The sequence below is a fragment of the Bos taurus genome, chromosome 13 (genome assembly GCF_002263795.3).
Source record: "Bos taurus isolate L1 Dominette 01449 registration number 42190680 breed Hereford chromosome 13, ARS-UCD2.0, whole genome shotgun sequence".
Lineage (NCBI taxonomy): Eukaryota > Metazoa > Chordata > Mammalia > Artiodactyla > Bovidae > Bos > Bos taurus.
Window position 1 is genome coordinate 57,199,656 of NC_037340.1, and position 20,596 is coordinate 57,220,251.

Consider the following 20,596-nt stretch of genomic DNA (forward strand, 5'->3'; position numbering starts at 1 on the left):
ATTATTGGACTGGTTGGGTCCAAAGGGTCTCCACTGAAAAAACTGGGCAGCACAGACATTCCACATAGAGAAGCCCTTCCAGGTCATCAGGTCTAACCTCCAAAACAGAGCCTTCATATCCCAGGGGAGGGGGAGGTGTGTAACAAGGGCAGAGAAAGAAAATACTGAGCTTCTCAACATTGCTAACTATTAGAGAAAAGCAAATCAAAACTGCAATGAAGTACCACCTCACACCAGTCAGAACAGCCCTGATTAAAAAGTCTACAAATAACAAATGCTGGAGAGGATGTGGAGAAAAGGGAACCCTCCTGCACCGTTGGTGGAAATGTCTATTGGTGCAGCCACTATAGAAAACAGTGTGGAGATTCCATAAAAAAAACTAAAAATAGAGCTACTATAAGATCCAGCAATCCCATTCCTAGGCATATATCCAGATGAAACCATAATTTGAAGAGATACGTGCACCTCTGTGTTCTTAGCAGCATTATTCACAATACTCGAGACATGGAAACAACCTCAATATCTATCAACAGATTAAGGGGATAAAAAAAGATGTGGTGTGGGTTTATATATATAATGGAATACTGCTGCTGCTAAGTCGCTTCAGTCGTGTCCGATTCTGTGCGACCCCATGGACTGCTTCTCCATCCATGGGATTCTCCAGGCAAGAACACTGGAGTGGGTTGCCATTTCCTTCTCCAAATGGAATACTACTCAGCTGTAAAAAAAGAATAAAAGAATGCCATTGCAGGGACATAGATGAACCTAGGAAATATCATACTAAGTAAAGTAAGCCATAAAGAGAAAGACAAATACCATGTGATATCACTTACATGTAGAATCTAAAATATGACACAAATGGAAACTTACCTATGAAACAGATTCACAGACAGAGAGAAGAGATTTGCGGTTGCCAAGAGTTAGGGTGGGTGTGGGAGTCTGGAATTGGCAGATGCAAACGATTATAGGTAGGATGGATAAACAACAAGGTGGGACTGAAGAGCACGAGGAGCTATATTCAGTATCCTGTGATAAACCATACTGGAGAAGAATATAACAAACAATGTATACAGTTGTTGTTTAGTTGCTAAGTCGTGCCCAACTCCTTTTGCCACCCCATGGACTTAGCCTGCCAGGCTCCTCTGTTCATGGGATTTCCCAGACAAGAATACTAGTGTGGGTTTTGCCATCTCTTTCTCCAGAGGATCTTCCCCATGCACATATTGAACCCACATCTCCTGCATCGCAGGCAAATTTTTATTGCTGAGCTGCAAAGGCCTATGAATATAAACTGATTCAATTTGCTGTGCAGCAGCAATTAACACACCACTATAAATCAACACTACTTCAACAATTTTTTTTAAATACTGAGCTTCTGTTTACAGTTATTTTCACCTGGAGTTTCTTATATCTATTGTTGCATGCCCTTTATAATGTACATAATACTTTAGGGGAGTAGAACATATGTATGAAAGTGAAAGTGAAGTTGCTCAGTTGTGTCTGACTCTTTGCGACCCCATGGACTGTAGCCTATCAGGCTCCTCCGTCTATGGGATTTTCCAGGCAAGAGTGCTGGACGGATTGCCATTTCCTTCTCTGGTAAATAAACAGTTATGCATTCTTGCTGCTACTACTGTTAAGTCACTTCAGTAGTGTCCGACTCTGTGCGACCCCATAGACAGCAGCCCACCAGGCTCCTCTGTCCCTGGATTCTCCAGGCAAGAATACTGGAGTGGTTGCCATTTCCTTCTCCATGCATTTCTTGGGTGCAGGCTAAAAATGTTTTACCAGTAAGGAATGTGCAGCCAAAAGCAGACCAGCAAGCTAGTCTAGCACCCCCTAATGGCAGGTGAAGGAACTGAAAGACAGACCAAACACCTGTCATGTACCCTGACTCTCAACCCTGTAGCCAGTTGCTACCGGACTCTTGACTCAGGTTCCTGCACCATTTTGACCATTATTGGTGGTCAGCCCATTGAAAAGAAATCTGCACCACTTCTAGCTGCCTGGTCAAGCTACAAGATCTCCCTTCCCAAGGCTCAGTTTACAAGAATTCTGTTCCCACCATGATGCTAAGAACCACCTGGTTGCAGAGGAAGGTAAGGCAACCTGCTTGGCGATTTTTCTTTCTCACTTGTCTGAGCTGTTGCCAACATCCAGCCGCAGTCCCCTCATCACCAGGGCCATTGGCAGAATTTTAAATAAGATCTGCAGAGTGCCGTATCCTCCTAGGCGCTGATTTTCACGGCAGCAACAAGGACAAAGTGACTTTTTCTTCATCTTATTCGTGTTTGGAAGAGGCTCCACTTGCAAGCACTCCTGCCTCCCTGGCCCTGGGCAGGAGCTGTCACTCCCCATGGGTGCCTGCCTGGTTCTTTGAAGCAGCCCGTCCCTGTTTGTCAAGACCTCAGGATCCTGAAAGTATGATCTGGCCCAGGTGAAGAGCCACAGGGCTGCTGTTCTGCTAATCATAAACCAGTCAGACCAGCCAGTGCTGCTGCAGGCCTGGGGGAGAGTGACTTCTAAGTACAGAGACAAAGGCAGGAAGGATGGTGCGGGGATGCGGGAACCTTCCTCACCTGTGTGCCGTGGGTCACCTTTGTCTCCAGTCAGCGGGTAATTGACACGAGCTCACAGATGTTAAGAATGACACAGTTTGAACTGCAGGGAGGCCTGCTTTTGGAAAACGGACAAAAGCGAAGAACTGCATTTGATGGAAATAACTAGGAGACTGCCAGGAGAGCTGCAGCCTCTGGACTCGGGTCTCACTGCAGTGGAATCTAGACCCTTTTGGCCCTGGCGGGGAGCCCAAGTGGACTTTGGCATTATCTTCAAAGCAAATTTTGTTTAATCGTGGGAAAGCTCAATTTCTTTCTCTCCTGGGTTCTCCAGAACATTGTTCGAGTGCCCCTCCTAGAGCAGCATCCCCCTGGGATGCACAGCCAGGATGGGGCAGGACTGCAAGCTCACCATCACTGTCCTGCGAGGCCCCTCATGCTCCAGCAGGTACCACGAGTGCCTCAGCTACTGCCTCCACCTTGGCTACTCGCCCATGTCAGCTGTTGGGGTGCCAGCTGCCAGGAATGCACTCTTACCACCTTCTCAAGAGGGTGGCCCTTGGCCAGTGGGAACCGACTTGCCTGGAAGGCCTGGAAGAGTGTGCACACCCCCAGGAAGGGCCCTGAGCCATTGTCACCGGGTGTGAGACCCCAGTCTTTTTGCTTCAGAGCAGGACAATCTCTGTGACACATGTCACACTCTAGAGCTCCTGTGGGGTCAAGCACGACTGGACATCCAACCCCACATCTCTTCTGAGTTCTTCCCTCGCCTGGCCTGCTTCCCTCACCCTTCACGAGCCTCCTGAGAACCCTCCCTAGGTGAACCACTTGTACCAACATCCCCATCTCAGGCCCTGCTTCTGGGGAGCCCAACCTCAGATGCAAGATTCCAGGGTCATCCCTGCTCCTCCTCCTCTGAATCCTGCCCACCTATTTCCCCCAGCGGCACTCAGGTGCATTTACCAAACCTCCTCAAATATGCATGTGCATGCTAAGTTGCTTTAGCCGTGTCCGGACTCTGTGACCCCATGGACTGCAGCACTCCAGGCTTCCCTGTCCTTTTGCTCAAACTCATGTCATTGAGTCGGCTATTTAAGGGCCAGATTTTAAATCCAACTCATACCTGACACACCCTCTGCTCTCTTGGTCTCTCTCTGTAGGTCTTCCTTTAAGAGCCAACATAACTTATGTAAGATTAGCACAGTATCTTCATTGATAGACCTCGTGAAAGACCAATCAGAAAGAAGCCTTCTTGCTCTGGGTCAGCATCAGCTGGGGCCCTGATGACCAGGGGACCAAGGCCACGAGTGCAATGGACATCAGCTTTTCTGGAGTCCACTGGGAGGCTCACAAAAGCAGGCCAGGTAGGGCTGTCATGTATCTCGATGCTGGTGGAAAGCCACTGAATACCCTGCCTGCTCCAACCCCACCCTGACCCCCACTCCCACCGCCCTTTCTATCAGGCAAGTCTTGGAAGGCAGATCCCAAGTGGCAGACTTGCAGGTTTGATATGTGCTGATCCCAGAAAAGGAATACGTGTCTGCCGCGTGACCCTCCCTTAATCCTACAAGGAGTAATAAAGCAAACAGAAACGGTGGGAAGGCATAGCAGATCCTCAGCGCCCTTACCACACAGGACCTGGAATCAGGGCTCTGGTGCCGTGGAGAGCATGACAGAGCCTCAGCACTAGTTCTCTGCCTACAGCTCACCTCAGAGTTATCTCATTGAATGAGGAGAGTATGTCATGACTAAGTGAGCAGACACACGGACTTCCGCTTTACAAGGAAAAACACCATCAATTAGGAGAATTCTGCCCTCAATGTTTTCTCCTGTGTTCTCCACTTCCGTGATTAACAGGCATTTTAGGGTTTACAAAGCGCCCTTTGCCCACATAACCTCCAATCTCCTCCTTGTTCATCCCAATTCACTCAGGGCTTCACAATTCATTGTTCATTTGTCAGGAGCTTCCTAGAACCAGTCTCTGAGCGTTTCATGCTTCAGATAGCACTGTACACAGTTACAAATTAATCAATAAAATCCAATTCCATGGTCCAGTGCCTGCTCTGGGCACGGCTGAGACATTTTCTGTGGACGCTCAGAATCTCTATACCTCTACTAGTTAACATCAGGGCAATTAGGTGTCCAAGTATGAACTTTTTACATTTTCCGATTTCCACTCTGAAGACAGATCCTGTCTTTTCTAATCCCTCTCCCTTAACTCCTGTACTTTCATTAATGAAAACACCCATTTTCATTACATATTTTGAGATGGTAGCAGAGAGATGAGTGAAACAGAATAGAGGGCCCTGAAATAAATTCCAAGTATACACAGGAAGTTAAAATACAGCAAAAAAGTGAAAAAAGTGGATTAGACCAGGGGTCTATAAGCCTTTTATGTAAAGGTCCAGATAATAAATATTTTAGACTTTACAAGCCATATAAAGTCTCTACCACATATTTTTATGTGTGTATATATACTACACACACATATATTTATGGGATTCCCAGGTGGCATTAGTGGTAAAGAATCTCCTTGCCAATGCAGGTTCAATCCCTGGGTCAGGAAGACCCACTGGAGGAGGGCATGGCAAACCATTCCAGTATTTTTGCCTTGAAAATTCCATGGACAAAGGAACTTCCTGGGCCCCCCATGGGGCCACAAAGAGTTGACACGATTGAAGCAACTTAACACATACATAAATACATATTTATATATATGTATATGAAAGTGAAAGTGAAGTTGCTCAGTCGTGTCTGACTCTTTGCAACCCCATGGACTTTAGCCTGCCAGGCTCCACCATCCACGGGATTTTCCAAGCAAGAGTACTGGAGTGCGTTGCCACTTCCTTCTCCAGGGGATCTTCCCGACCCAGGGGTTGAACCTGGGTCTCCCACATTGCAGGCAGACTCTTTACCGTCTGAGCCACAAAGGAAGCTCATATATGTATACATTTATATATTTTTATGCAAATATATGTGTATATATACATATATGCCTATATGCATTTTTCTAAATGTAGAAACCATACCTTCCTCACAAGGGTATAAAGAAACAAGTCAAGAGCTAAATTTGACCCAAGGTCCGTTGTTTTCTACGTAAATATAAAAATAAACCCTTCTTTTATGTTAATACAGATAGAGAAAGAACATGAGACTATCATTTTGTATCTGTGACCCCGGGAGACTGACAGTAAGGAAAAATTTCTTAGACAAGATCAGAAAATCATAACCATGAAGGAAAAGGGAGCTCCATCTGACTACATCAAAATATGCAACTTCTTGATGATCAGAGAAGTCTAAGTGTTAAGTGTTAGTCACTCAGTCGTTTCTAACTCTGCGACCCCACAGACTGTAGCCTGTCAGGCTCCTCTGTCCATGGAATTCTCCAGGCAAGAGTACTGGAGTGGGTTGCCACGCCCTCCTCCAGGAGATCTTCCCGACCCAGGGATCAAACCGGTGTTGCCTGTGTCTCCTGCGCTGCAAGCAGATTCTTCACTGCCTGAGCTACCACGGAAGCCAGAGAAGCATAAACAAGGTTAAAAAATAAGAAGCCCATTTCCACAGAACAGTGGGCTAAGCTACTCTGGTTGCCTACCTTCCTATTTACCCTGATACTGAAACCAACTAAAAATGCAGATTAAAATATGAAAATGTTTACAACTTATATTTAAATGTACTGGTGTTCTGATTAGAAGGTAAGATATATTTAAAAGTCAAAACCCAAGTGAAAATAGAAACCTAAATAAGTGAGAATGTTTTCATTTTGAGGGCATTTGCCAAACCACAGGAGCCTGTTGTTCCGTGTTCATGGTCTGGTGGGGCAGTGTGGGGCGCAGAATTCAAACCCAGAATCTACCCTGTGTGAGAGGTGGCCAGAAGACCCAACCTCTTGTCCTGCGTAAAGCTGAGACCTCAGAGGTTATATCCTCAATATCTCGGTGAATTCAGAATAATACACCCTACCCCCAACACCAGCCCAGAGAACTTTTTTTTTAATTCCAATCTTATCACTGAGTAAAGAGGGCAAAAGTGTCTCCTGTTAATTTTATAACACTGAGTCTATCTTCTCATGGGTTTGCAATCTGAATTCACATTACCCTGGGACATGGAAAAAACTACAAGTAAGAATTTTCTTTAAAGTAGTTGTCAATGGGTGCTCCCAGGTACCTAGCAGAAGCAAAACAAATTACTGGAGAAACCCACCACGAAGTTCCCAAAACCTCAGCTTACTGGCTTCCCTGGTGACTCAGCTGGTAAATAATCTGCCTGCCAATGCAGGAGACACAAGAGATGCGGGTTCAGTCTCTGGGTCAGGAAGATCCCCTGGAGGAGGACATAGCAACCTACTCCAGTATTCTTGCCTGGGAAACCCCCCCGGACAGAAGAGTTGGACACGACTGAGCCTGCATACACGCGATGTCAAACAAGGAAACAAATACCAGAAGCCCAGGGGATTCCTAATGGGATAATTTACAGTGACGTGCATCTGGAGACATCAAAGTAAAAGTATGAAACACCAAAGATTAAAGAAGATCTTTAAAAGTAGCCAGAGAAAAAAGACCTTCAAAAGACAGATGAGCAGATGAATCGCTGACTTCTCTCCATAAAACGGAAACTAAATGATGATGCAGTAGGAGCTTTGATGGATTAGGAGGAAATAACAGTGAAATTAAGACTGGAGACACAGCAAAAATATTTTTCAACAACAAGGATGAAATAAATGCATTTTAAGACTCATAAAAAGTGAAATTTTTCTTCTCTAAAGGAAGTTCCCAGGAATATGCTTCAGACAGAAGAAAATAATCCCAGAATAAAGACTTGACATGCCAAAGGCAATGAAGAGGCAGGATGTTTACAATTTCGTGGGTAAATAGAAATGCATGGGCTTAAACATCAGATAACAGACTTGGGAAGTACCTGTAGTTATGTATGACAGGCAAAGGATATATGCAATTCTAGGATATATACACAATCCTACACATTCTGGGTCGGCAAAACATGAAAAGTCTGCTCCTGACAAACATTAGTAAGAATATGGGAGCGTGCAAACTCTCACATTGTCAAGTTGAAAGTGTGATTATCTTATAACCCAGTAATTCCACTTTAAGGTATATTTCTTAGAAAGCCTCTCACATTGTGTTTAAGGAGGCACACATAAGCATGTTCATGGCAAAGTTAACACATACACAAAAAACTGAAAACAATTTAAATGTCCATAAATAGGGGAATGGAAAATGCAATGTGTAATTCTCACGGGATAGAATACTCTATAGCAATTAAGATGAAGGAGTTTTATCTGAATGTATCAACATGGCTATAGCTTCAAAAACACAATATGGAGTTTAAACATCAAACTGCAAGATGATAAATTCAATGTGATATATATATTAATATACACATATATTTTAAAGATACTAAACAATTTATATATTAGTGGATACATTGATTATAAGGTATGAACACATGGATGGAAATAGCACCAAACATATAAAGCTACATAATTATCTTTTTGTTCTATTTCCTTTATTTTATGTAATATTTAAATACTACATAAAGTAATATTTTATTTGTTTTATTTTTTTAAGGCTCTGAAGCAAATATGATAAAATGTTAACATCTGTTAATTCTGGATCAGCACTCATGAATCTGTTATAGATTTTCTAAACTTTTCTGTATTTTTCTTTATTTTTATTTTTCCAAAAAAAAAGAGAAAAAGATGGGAATTCCTTGGCAGTCCAGTGGTGAGGACTCCACACTCACTGCCAAGGGCCCAGGTTCAATCTCTGGTCGGGGAGATGCTGTTGCTGCTGCTAAGTCGCTTCAGTCGTATACAACTCTGTGCGACCCCACAGATGGCAGCCCACCAGGCTCCCCCGTCCCTGGGATTCTCCAGGCAAGAATACTGGAGTGGGTTGCCATTTCCTTCTCCAGTGCATCCCGCAAACCATGCAGCACAGCAAAGAGAGAGAGAGAGAGAATATGCTGATACATGAGTTTCCAATACTCTGTGAGCTGAGACCCATAGGGGAATCTCTGCCACAGTATTTCATTTCCTGTAGAATATTAAAGACAAATGGAGTGAAAATGGGGGCATGAATTTTAAAATGGGCTTCTTTCTTAAGGAGAGAACACACAGGTTGATAGATAGATAGACAGCATAGATAGGTGGATGGATGGATAGATAGATAAATAGATAGACAAGGTAGACGGATGAATGGATGGACAGACAGATATCAATAGATAGATAGACAAGGTAGGTAGGTATATGGATGGATAGATATTGATAGATAGGTAGATATAGATATGCAAACATACATACATATGTGAGTGGGTAGATGGATATATAAATGGATACACACATCCTATAATATAGTCATTCACATCTAGGGGATAGATGGAGACAGAGCGTGTGGTAGGCAGATTAATACCCACTCACCCCTGCAGAGATGGCCCTATCCTAATCCCCAGAACCTGTGCATATGTTACCTTCCATGGCTAGAGAGACTTTGCGGACGTGATCGTGATGAACGTGTGTTCAACCAGTCTAGTTCAAGTGTTGGGAACAGAAAGCTATAAACGAGGCACCCCCAGCCTTGTGGCCCTCCTCACATCTCCTGGGACCCTGACTGAGGTCTGGAGATTTATGTGATTATTGTCACTTAGATGTAGTGTAGTGTGTAGCTTGATATGTGGGAGCAAAGCCACACACCAGTGCTCCTGGGCTGTGGTCAAGGTGATGTAGCATTGCTCTCCAAGCCCACTCTCTGGACCAGCATCCTCAGCATCACTGAGGAGCATGTTAGAAGTACAGACTCTCCAAAGATCTCTCTCAATAAATGTCATATTGCACTTGAAAATACGTGAAAGTGAAGTGAAATCACTCAGTCGTGTCCGACTCTTTGCGACCCCATGGACTATACAGTCTATAGATTTCTCCAGGCCAGAATACTGGAGTGGGTAGCCTATCCCAAAATATGTTTTGATATTGACCACTAACATAATTTAACAGTGATGAGAACAGACTCTATATGATTTCAATACTTTTAGATCATGAAATTTTTGTATCTGGTCTTATGTCCCTGGATATGTTCCAGTGTCCCCTACTTTACAGTCTATAGGAACTTGAATAGAATTTGTATGCTACTGTTGTATGAAAATTGTATAGATCTCAATTATGTTGAATTGGTTCATAATGCTTTTCAGGTCTACTCTATCTTTCTACTTCTCTGTATATTTACTCTATTAATTTTTGAGAGTTTGGTATTGAAAATCGAACTAAAAATTTTATCTACTTAAAAAAATAATATATCATGAAACTATATGTAACTTTGTTCTGCATTTTCCAAGTCTCCTGTAAATGTGTTACATTTTCATAATTTAAAAAAAAATTTTAATAGAATTAGCATTGTAATTATCCTTCAATTAAAAACAAAGAAAAAATCAATTAAAAAAATTTAAATAGAATTAGCAAAAATAAATAAATAAAAATTAAAAAAAAATACAGACTCTTGGATAGCACTCGGACCCACTGAATTTGACACAGCATCACAAAAAATCTACAGAAAACCCTATGCGACTTTCCTGTCTGTTATGGGCTGGGAACACCAGGGCAAGCTGCCGTTCCACACACAAGCACTGGAAGAAGGCTTGCTGGTTCAGATCTGGGTCCCTGCGGAGGCTGCCCAATCCCTCTGGGGGTCACAGTGTCCTCGTGAGAAAAATGGGGAGCCTGGCACACAGTAAACCCTCAGTGATGCCAGCTCTGGAAACGTGGTCCTGGCAGACATGTAAAACAAGGGCAGGGGACTCAAAAGAGGGTTTGTCATCTCCAGCCACGGAGACTCTGAGTAGTTGTAGGCAAGCATTAGGGATTTGCGTGGCCTCCTGATGAGCACCTAGGTCTGGATCAAACACCTACAAGAGGAGGAGAAGGCCAAGCATTCCTGGAAGGAGACATCGTTGCGGGGGCGAGGTGTGGTGTGGAGGTGCAAGAGAGCCTCAGGGATCTGGGTTCAGAGTGTCAAATGGAGAATGGATGAGGACTGGGACCACAAGTCACACTGAGGGGGAAGGGAACAACCGTGGGAAAACGGGACAGAAAAACCTTGCCGCGGGTGCAGGGCAGCGTTGCTGTTTAGCAGCTGAGTCGTGGTGCTGATTAAAGAATTTGGTTTGTAACTTGCACACAGTGGGCAATGTGAAGGGTTTTGAGCAAAGGGGCAAGACAATCAGAATGACATGCTAAAAGAGGAGTGTTAAAATCCACCTGCCCCTACCCCCCGCCTCATTTGCAGTTGGGAGTTTACATATGCACTCAGATCACAGAGAAAAGTCTAGAAGGGCACACACCTCAATGTGATTGTCTCTGAATGGTGAGATCACTAAGATATTTTATTATCTTCTCCTTGTTCATGTGCATTTTCTAATTTTTCTGCAAAGGACATGCATCACTTGCATAATTAAAAAAGCAATAAAACCTGTAAATAATTAACACGCTCTCTCTTCAGGACTTACACTGGATGGATGTGTTTTCCACTCAGTTGTTTCAAATATTTGCTGGATGCCTGGCCTTAAAAAGGGCACCATTGAAAAACACAGAGCTAGTAGACTGATGGGGAAACATTTGAGTCTTACAACCATGAAACTCTAGACCCCAGTTCCTAAACAGGACTCTCTCTCTCTGTTTCTCTTTCTCGCTCTCTCTCCCTTTCTCTCTGGGCACAGAGATGCCTTTTGAATCCCTGGTGAAGTTTTCTTTGCAGGTTTATTGAAATTGCAGTTTGCAGTTACAGCGTCAGATGGGGAAGTGACAGAGGAGGCCACACGCCCTACCTTTTAGAGTGGGTGCTCAGATGTTTCCACCTGCTGCTCCCACGAGGCATCTTCGCTCTTCTACGAGACCGTCGTTTCTTCCACTCTGGCTCAGACACCCGGTCCCGGGACAGCATCCCTCGGGCTGTTGGGTCAGAGAGCTGAAAATACCAGTGATACTGGCGTCATATTGCTCACAGCCCTTGTGGTGGGAACAACACAGAGGGGTCTCCCACTGCAGACAGGACGCCTGCCCGGAGAAATCAGGCATCAAAATACTGCCTTGCTAACTGGTCTGTGCATTCCTGGGCAGAATCTTCTGGAACCTGCCTGGGCTGGATCCACAGAGGAAAGCCCTGACCTTTGGTGATACCATGGCTGTCTCCTTGCCCTCCTTCAGCAAAATCCACTCCCAGTAACTGATTGCCTTTTGGAGGAAGGAGGCTAACTTGGGTTTTAGATTCCGCCTTTCTCAGGCCCAACACAATCTTTCCTAATCCACCACTCTTGGGATGAAGACAGTACTACCAGGGAGAGCAGCCTGTAAGCTCTGCTTACAGGGACCCAGGCCCTGTTGTTCCACACGATTAAATTAGAACAGAGGCTACAGGACCCTCTTCAGTCACGCTGGCCCAAGACATCCCAGGGTGGGACAGGATCCTTGATGATACAATCCAGGTGCATGGGGTCCCTCTAATGGTGGGACTCTAAGCCTTTTTAATCACCAAGGATTAATCAACCCTCTAGAGCACTCAGCTCCTTAACCTTTCTGCCACTGCTCCCAGGAAACTCAGGAATCAGTCGAATCTGATTATAGCAACTATTTTTCTGGAATCCCTGGAATGATAATGCTCTCTTTTGAAGAGTTTTTTCCTGGTGTCTGTCTCTCAGTAAGGGTTTCTGATTTATAATTGTTGACTACCCAGGGAGCTCCCCTGAGCAGCATTTCATTTTTACTTTTTGCCTCTGCTACCAGGAAGCTCCTAGTCAAAGTTTATGTCCTGTTATGAAAAAGATCTCACCCAGAGTGGTAGGTACAGTTATACTTTCCTTTGAAACTTCTTTTTTTCATGATTTTCTTTCATTTTATTTTACTCTTGGGGCCTCTATTCACTCCCTTGGAAGTGGGCTGAGAAGACATTCTACAGGACAGCAGAGGCTATACCAGACGGCCTCACACTTTCTCTCCATTATCACAAGTCCTGCCTGCCAAACTTCCTCCCTCGGCTCCCAGGGCCCTGGGGCAAAGCTGGTATTACCTTCGACATCTGCATCTGCCCTCCATCTCCAGGGCGTATCCTGGTCCATGCTCCAGACACTGTTTTGCTCACCAGCCAGGCGTCCGGACCCTCACCCTGGAGGCCACCTCCAGGCAAATGTAAGCCCAGGTACACAGAAGCATCCTTCTCCTTCTGCTCCATTGGCAGGGGGAGGCTGCGGCTCAGGCAACACCACGTGAGCCGGGGCTCGGCCCTCAGCGATGGAAAAGAGCCCTGGACCCCGCAGCTCCTGGCAGGTTCTGCATTGGTGCGCAAGGCCAACTCAGGCCAGTGGGGGGCCATGCTGGCCGAGAGAGAGGAGCCAGCCTGGTGGGAGCAGCAGGCTAGAGACCCTGAAGAAGGGGCTTGAGTAGCACTCTCAGAAGGTGCCCCCAGCTCTCCAGTGGGTTCCCAGGAATTGAGGACACCCCCAGAGGGCCCGGCCCTCGCCACAGTGTTGCTCCTGGAGATTTCTTGGGTGTCATGGGTCCCACTCCTCCAGGATTCACACATTGAGGCAGGCAAGAAGGAGGCTGACCCCTTGAGGGCCCTGGCTATTGGTATACCAGCATTCAAGCCTCCCCTCTCCTCTCTCTGTAGCCCCTTTCTCTGGTCACATGACCTGGACCAGCTGGGGTATTTCCAGCAGCTGTCTTCTCCAGCTGGGGCCTGGCCTGAGATAGGACAGGGAGGCAGGAGGGCCCCCTGCCCTGACTCGGCAAAGGATGTCTGTACCTCAGGCCCCCTTCTCTTGCAGATAGAGTCCTGGCCTTGGTCCAGCTTCTGGGGGAGAGGTGACAGGGGGCGGGTGTCTCTCTGGGGAAACCTGAGGAGGTACTGGGGAGGAAAGACCATGTCCACCGAGTCAGTGAGGGTGTGAGGAGCCGGAGGGTGGGAGGCCAGTTGGGAGGGACACCCAGGGGGACGTGGTGGAGGCTCCGTGTCTTGAGGACCCTCCCACCTCAGGTTCCCAGATATGACACTCTCTGTGGAGTTGCCACTTCCAGGCAGCCCCCCTGGCTTTTCCCCAGGGTCAGTGTCCTGGTTCTGAGGTGGTGGTGAGGCAGTCTGCATGGGGCCACCAGGAATCTCTCCTCCTGCTCCCAGGAGCTCCTGGCAGCTTAGCTCCTCCACCTTCAGCTTCTTCCTCTCTGAGGGGAGCTTGTCCTCCAGGGCCTTGGGCTCTCCTGAGCTCCCACCAGGCCCTCTCGGGACCACATGGGCCTGCTGACAGGTTTCCTTGGTGCCCTCACCACCGCAGGTGCCACCTTCCAGCTTGGAGTCTGGCCTGGGAGCCTCTAGGTCACCCCCTTTGAGGGGACCAGATGCTGGGAACTGCTGACACTCCAGCTCCGGGCCCTCATGTGGAGGAAGCAGAGGGCTCTTGCTGTCCAAACAGAGGGCTTCTCCACTGCTGAGGGTTGGGGGTGAGACGGCCCTGTTAGAGCCCAGCTGGTCAGGGCCTCCTGTTCCAGCCACTGTCTCCCTCTGCTTATGGGGCTCACTCACCAAGAGGCCTGCCAGGACTGGTGGACTTGCCCACGGCCCTGGCTTGGCCCCCACAACAGTGTCCCCACCACCTGAGGCCTCTTGCTGGAGAGGACGCTCCAGCGCTGCCCCACCGCCCACTGTCACCTCGGTAGCCTTCCTGCCTCCACGGTGACTGGCTTTCGCTCTCTGGTAGATGCTCTTGAACGTGTCCTTCCCATACACTTGCCACTTCTCCTGTGAGAACATCTTCAGTTTCCTCTGGCCGCGTTTCTTAGCAGCTGCCTGGCCCTTGCTGGCAGACCCCTCCTCAGCAGCTGGTCTCTTTCCCTCTGGGTCCTCCACGGGGGCCAGGGCATCTGCGGTCAGGGGACACGGCAGGTCCTCCACCGCCGCCTGTCTGACTAGAGCCCGAGGGTGCCCGCCGGGGGCATCAGCTAGGCGGGCCGGGGTGGGCCTGGGGCTCAGAGGTTTCTGCTTCTGGGGCCAGGAGTCCCGGGGTTCCGGCGGCTCCGGCCACGTCCCGGTGCCCTCGACGAAGGGCAGTGAGTTGCTCCTGGTGACTGGCACGCAATCGGTGCCAGTGGAGAGCTGCGTGGGGACCGAGTGGAAGAAGAGGGGGCGTGCCCTGTCCGGGGGCGTGCAGGTGGAGCGCGCGGCACGCAGGGCGGCCGGCAGCCTCCCGGGTCCCGGCGGCCGCAGATCGAAGTGGAAGGAGTCCTTGTAGGTATAAGGCATGGGCAGGTCAATGCTACCCTGCTTGGACAGGACCGTCTTGCGGGGCCGCACGTGTGCCAGCTGGGGGTCGTCCACCACAGCCTGGTTGTGCGAGATGAGCCTGGCGATGCGTTCCTCCAGCCGCCTCTTCTCCAGCTCCAGACCAGCCACCCGCTCCGCGCGCCCGGGCCCGGGGCCGCCCTCGCCCTCGGACTCGGCGCTGTGCTCCGACAGGCTGTGCAGGGGGCTGCCGGCGGCCGGCGGCTGCTCCGCGCTGTCCGAACGGGACAGGTAGCCCGAGTCGGTGCTCTCGCACTTCCGCAGCCGGCCCTCCGAGGGCTTGGAGTCTCCAGGCTTCTCCACCTGCTGTTGCTGCAGCGCTGAGCTCGGCCTACTGGCCGTCGGGGACCGAGGCTCTGGCAGCTTCCACCTCGACTGCGGGCTGGCCAGCGGGAGCCCGGGAGCAGAGTCTACAGGGGCCTCCTTGATATCAAACGTGGACCCCCGACAGGGAACAGCGTCCAACTTCCGATCCAGGTTCTTGGCAACCAGGGACACATGCACGGTGGGCACTGGGCAGTGCCCAGCGGCGTGGGTGCCGGGAGAAAGGGGTCTTTGTGATAGCGCCCGGTCGGCCCCCGTGGGCTCAGCAGCCTTTTCACCTTCCTCTAGGAGGCTGCTCCCTCCACCGTCAGACTCCGAAGAGAGTCTGGAGTTGTTGAGGTGTGTCTGGGTCCGTCTGTGCTTATATAAGTTGCTCTGGGTCTTAAAGGCAATGCCGCAGGTGGCGCAGGGGAAGGGCCGCTCCCCTGTGTGGGACCGAATGTGCTTCTCCAGAACGCTGGGCTTCAGGCAGTCCCGGCCGCAGTGTGGGCACAGGTACCTGCCAGCGTTGCGCACCTTGCCTGGGCTGCCCAGAGCGGGCCCCAGGCCCGGTGACAGGATGGGCAGAGCACCCACGATGTTCACTGTGAGCCCCGGGGCCACCGGCTTCCCTGCTCGGGTGGGACCAAGCCCTTCAGGCTGCAGCAGGGGGCCGAGAAGGAAGGGCAGGCTGCCCCCGTCCAGACTGCCTGTCACGAGGGGAGCACGTGGCTGGAGCCCTCCCGGAGGCACTGTGTGGTACAGCGGGATGGGCAGGGCCTTCAGGAACACGGTGGGGGCCAGGCCCTGCTCCCGAGACAGGATGACGGGGCCCAGGGTCAAGTGAGGCGATGCCTGCCCACCCGGGGCCCCTGGGGGGCCAGAAGCAGGTGCCGGCTGGTCCCTGGCAGGCGAGGTAGGACAGGCGAGTTCTGGCACATCCATCCCACATCATCTGGGTGGCCTGGGGTGCTGGGAAACCTGTGAGCAACAACCGGACTTTACTGTGGGTACCTCTCTTCTCTCACTGTACAGTACACACTTGCCTGCCCCCACTGAGCATTTCATCACCTCTACTGAAGCCACAACAATTCCCCCCCACCCCGCAAAAAAATGCCCTTATGCTCTTGTAAAAAACAGGAGGGAAACTGAAGCTCAGCAAGTGGAAGTGACTTGTCGTGAAGCTGAAACATGATAGAGCAGGGTTCAGACCCAGGTCTGTCTGAATCCTGTCTTTTATTTAATTTTCCAAAGAGAACTCTTGATTCTTGCCCTGCACACAGGTACATGGTGGGCTTGTCAGTGACATCCCCCTACCCAGCACAGTGCCCTGTGCAGAGGGGACACTCAGAACATGTGCTGACTTCGTGACAAAAGAAAGTCGTGCAGCTCATTAAGGGCCTCAAAGTCCACAGTGACCCCATGCCTTGGGGCAAGTCCCTTTCTTCATTTGGGCCTCGGTTTTTAGATCTGTAGAGTGGGCAGAGAATCAGCATCTTCCACTCTGGAGTGCTGAGTTTCTGCTGTTGGATAAGGACAACAGGGAAGAAAACTGATCTGAAGGGATGCTTACTAGACTGAACAAATGAAAATACAAAACTCCCAGTTAAATTTGAATTTCAGAGAAACAATTAATAATTCTTTAGCATGTATCTATGTCTCAATTCTTGCATTGGTCTTGCTTACACTAGAAAATTATGCATTATTTGTGTGTGTGTGCATGCTCAGTCATGTCTGACTCTTTGCTATCCCATGGATTATAGCGCACCAGGCTCCTCTGTCCATAGAATTCTTCAGGTGAGAATATTGGAGTGGGTAGCCATTTCCTTCTCCAGGGGATCTTCCCGACCCAGGGATCAAACCTAAGTCTCCTGCTTGCAGGCAGATTCTTTACCATCTGAGCCACCAGGGAAGTCCAAATGTGCCCACAATTAAAAGTTAAATTATATAAATCTGCAATTCAATAAAGCATGTTAAAAGCAAAGTTACTACAACTGGATATTCACATGCAAGAGAATGAAATTGAATCCCTACCTCAGGCTACATACAAAAATTGACTTGAAATTGATCTAAAGCCTAAATGTAAAAACTAAAACTATGAAACTGTTAGAAGAAAACATCAGAATAAATCTTCATGACCTTGGATTTGACAATGGGCTGTTAGTTATGACACAAAAAGTACAAGCAATTAAAATAAAAGGATAAATTGAATTCTTTCAAAATTAAAAGCTTTTGTACATCAAAGGACACTATCAAGAAAGTGAAAAGAAAACTCACAGAATGGGAGAAAATATTTGCAAATCATATGCAGGATAAATCCAGAATATATAAAGAACTCTTATAATTCAATAACAAAAAGACAGACAACTCAGATAAAGAATGAGCAAAGGGTTTGAACAGACATTTCTCCAAAGAAGATATCAGTTCAGTTCAGTTGCTCAGTCGTGTCTGACTCTTTGCAACCCCATGAATTGCAGCACACCAGGCCACCCTGTCCATCACCAACTCCTGGAGTTTACCCAAACTCATGTCCATCGGGTCGGTGATGCCATCCAGCCATCTCATCCTCTGTCGTCCCCTTCTCCTCCTGCCCCCAATCCCTCCCAGCATCAGAGTCTTTTCCAATGAGTCAACTCTTCGCATGAGGTAGCCAAAGTGTTGGAGTTTCAGCTTCAGCATCAGTCCTTCCAATGAACACCCAGGACTGATCTCCTTTAGAATGGACTGGTTGGATCTCCTTGCAGTCCAAGGGACTCTCAAGAGTCTTCTCCAACACCACAGTTCAAAAGCATCAATTCTTCGGTGCTCAGCTTTCTTCACAGTCCAACTCTCACATCCATACGTGACCACTGGAAAAACCATAGCCTTGACTAGATGGACCTTTGTTGACAAAGTAATGTCTCTGCTTTTGAATATGCTATCTAGGTTGGTCATAACTTTCCTTCCAAGGAGTAAGCGTCTTTTAATTTCATGGCTGCAGTCACCATCTGCAGTGATTTTGGAGCCCCCAAAAATAAAGTCTGACACTGTTTCCACTGTCTTCCCATCTATTTCCCAGAAGTTACACAAATGGCCAAAAACACATGTTAAGATGTTCAATATCACTAGTCATTAGAAAATGTAAATCAAAATCACAATGAGATATGACTTCATGTCAACTAGCACATTGTTATAATAATAATGAAAGTAACATGTTGCTGAGGATGTGGAAAAATTTTAGCCCTAGTGAGAATGTAAAATGATGCAACCACTGTGGAAAACAGCTTGGCAACTCTTCAAAAAGTTAAACACAGAACTACTACCTGACCCAGAAGTTCCACGTCTTCGTATATACCCAAAAGAATTAAAAATAGGTATTCAAATAAATAAATCATAAATGTTGATAGCCACAATTCAAAAGAGCCAAAAGGTGGCAACAACACAGGGGAAAGATACTCTGGAGAAGGAAGTAGCAAGCCACTCCAGTATTCTTGCCTGGGAAATCCTATGGAGAGAGGAGCCTGGAGGGCTACAGTTCATGGGATCACAAGAATTGGACACAACTTAATAGCTACATGTCACAGTCATAGCTTGGGATTGGCTTCAGTGGAAGTATTTATACCACAGAAATTGGCAAATGCTACAATTAATCATTTTTCTCTTTTTCGTCCCAAGACTGTCGTTCCCATTCTCTGTTCCTCATAAACCTGTCTGCATTGTAGATCTCACAGACTTGAGACCTTGTAATTTTTTAAGGAAAGACTTAAAGACAGAAATCCCCAGGGATTGGTAGGAGCTACTAGAATTCCTAAGCACTGCCGTGAAGAGAAGATGAGGCTTCCTTGAAGGTGCCGTGTCCTTCCTACTAGCTGAGAAATTTCCAGGTGCTTCCCAGGAGAACCATCAGGCCCGCCTTCCTGTCTCTGCTCACCTGGCTCCCAGGTCACTCGGGCACAGCTACTGGGAGGATCAGATGAATGACGTGTATGAAAACATCGAGGGTGGCATCAGGCAGGGAGGAAGTGCTTGGTTCATCTGAGTTTCCAGTGATACGCCATAATATTTTGAACTATTAATGAGCGAATCCTCCCCTCCCCACCTTCCCTCCTACCCCTTGTCTCTTCCCCATCAGTCAGCGCAGCCAACTCCCTTCAGAGCCTCCGGGAAGGGAGGCTGTCTCAGGTGCAGTTCCCAAGAAAGAAGGCCATGCATGATAAGGATTCGGTTTAGGAGGTGATTTCAAGTAATACTGACAGGGAAGTGGGAAAGCAGGGTGAAGGAAGCTTTAAGGAGTGTGTCATCCATAGATTAAGTTAACCTTAAAATACATTCCAATATACATTAGATGCAGACACTGTTTGATTCCACTTATACGGGGTACTTAGAATAGTCAAATTCACAGAGTTAGACTGTACACTGATAGATGCCTCAGGCTGGGGAGGGTGGAGAGGAGGCAAGCGGGGAGGGGTAGTTAGTCTTTAATGGGGACAGAGTTTCAGTTTGGGAAGGTGAAAAATTCAGGAGTTGGATGATGGTGAGAGTTGCATGACAATGTGAATGCACTTAGTGCCACTGAACTATACAGTGAAATATGTTAAAATAGTAAAATAGTATGTTTTATATTATGTGACTTTTACCACAATAAAAAATATTTAAAAAAAAAAAAAAAAAAAAGAGAGAGTGTATCGTCAAGCAAGTCCTCACTGAGGGCACCTAGAGCTCACCTAACCAGGTTGGGGAACAAGAGATCATATAAACATGTTACCCCCTGGGGGCTGAAGGCGCAATGGCTGGCATGGCCAGCTGGCCAAGGAGACACACCCAGTGGGCTCTGTAGCCCCAGAAAATCTCATGCCCAGCAAGACTGCCTGCAATTTGTTCCTAAGTGGTAAATGCAGAGAAGGATGAATGGCCAGGGCTTCCAATGGAGTTATTATGGCAGAAACAGAGGACAGACTTATAAATTCCAAAGCCTAAACCCTAAGGGGACTCTGATGAGGACCATCCTTGGGTTGGGAGGAAGTGGGAAGGAGGAAAGCCAGAGGGAGGTGATAAGACCCACAATAGCAATAGCTGCAGAGACGAGTCCAGTGGGAGGGATGGAAGAAGCCCCCAAGGTTCCATGCCCAGAACCCTACAGCCCAGAGGGCTACAGCCCAGGACGACTCCCATAGTACCCAAGAGGGGGTTGGGAGTGACCCGGAAAGTGGGTCAGACCCAGGGCAATGCAGGAGAAGGGGTGACTCAGCGAGGGGGGGCTGGCTTGTGAGCGGAGCTGGGGGCTGAGCACCACCTGTCTCCTGAAATAAGCCCATCATCAGGGGAGAGAGAAAAGAAGTCCAGAACTGACTGCCTTGAGGTGGGAGGAGTGGGGCTTCAAAATAGAAATTCCAGAAAAAGAGCGCTACATCTCTGACACAC

At 47.9% G+C, this 20,596-nt stretch overlaps 1 protein-coding gene across 2 annotated transcripts in view; it reads right to left on the bottom strand.

Moving 5' to 3' along the window:
• ZNF831 (zinc finger protein 831) overlaps nucleotides 1–20,596 on the bottom strand; it is a 91,503-nt gene that overhangs the window by 56,584 nt on the left and 14,323 nt on the right. For both annotated transcript variants that reach the window (XM_005214941.5, XM_059892995.1), the window contains exons 2-3: nucleotides 12,629–16,177; nucleotides 11,391–11,530 (exon numbers count right to left, since the gene is read on the bottom strand). In XM_005214941.5, the coding sequence (XP_005214998.1) occupies nucleotides 11,391–11,530; nucleotides 12,629–16,141 (3,653 nt within the window). In that variant the 5' untranslated portion in view covers nucleotides 16,142–16,177. The remainder of the gene's footprint in view (nucleotides 1–11,390; nucleotides 11,531–12,628; nucleotides 16,178–20,596) is intronic.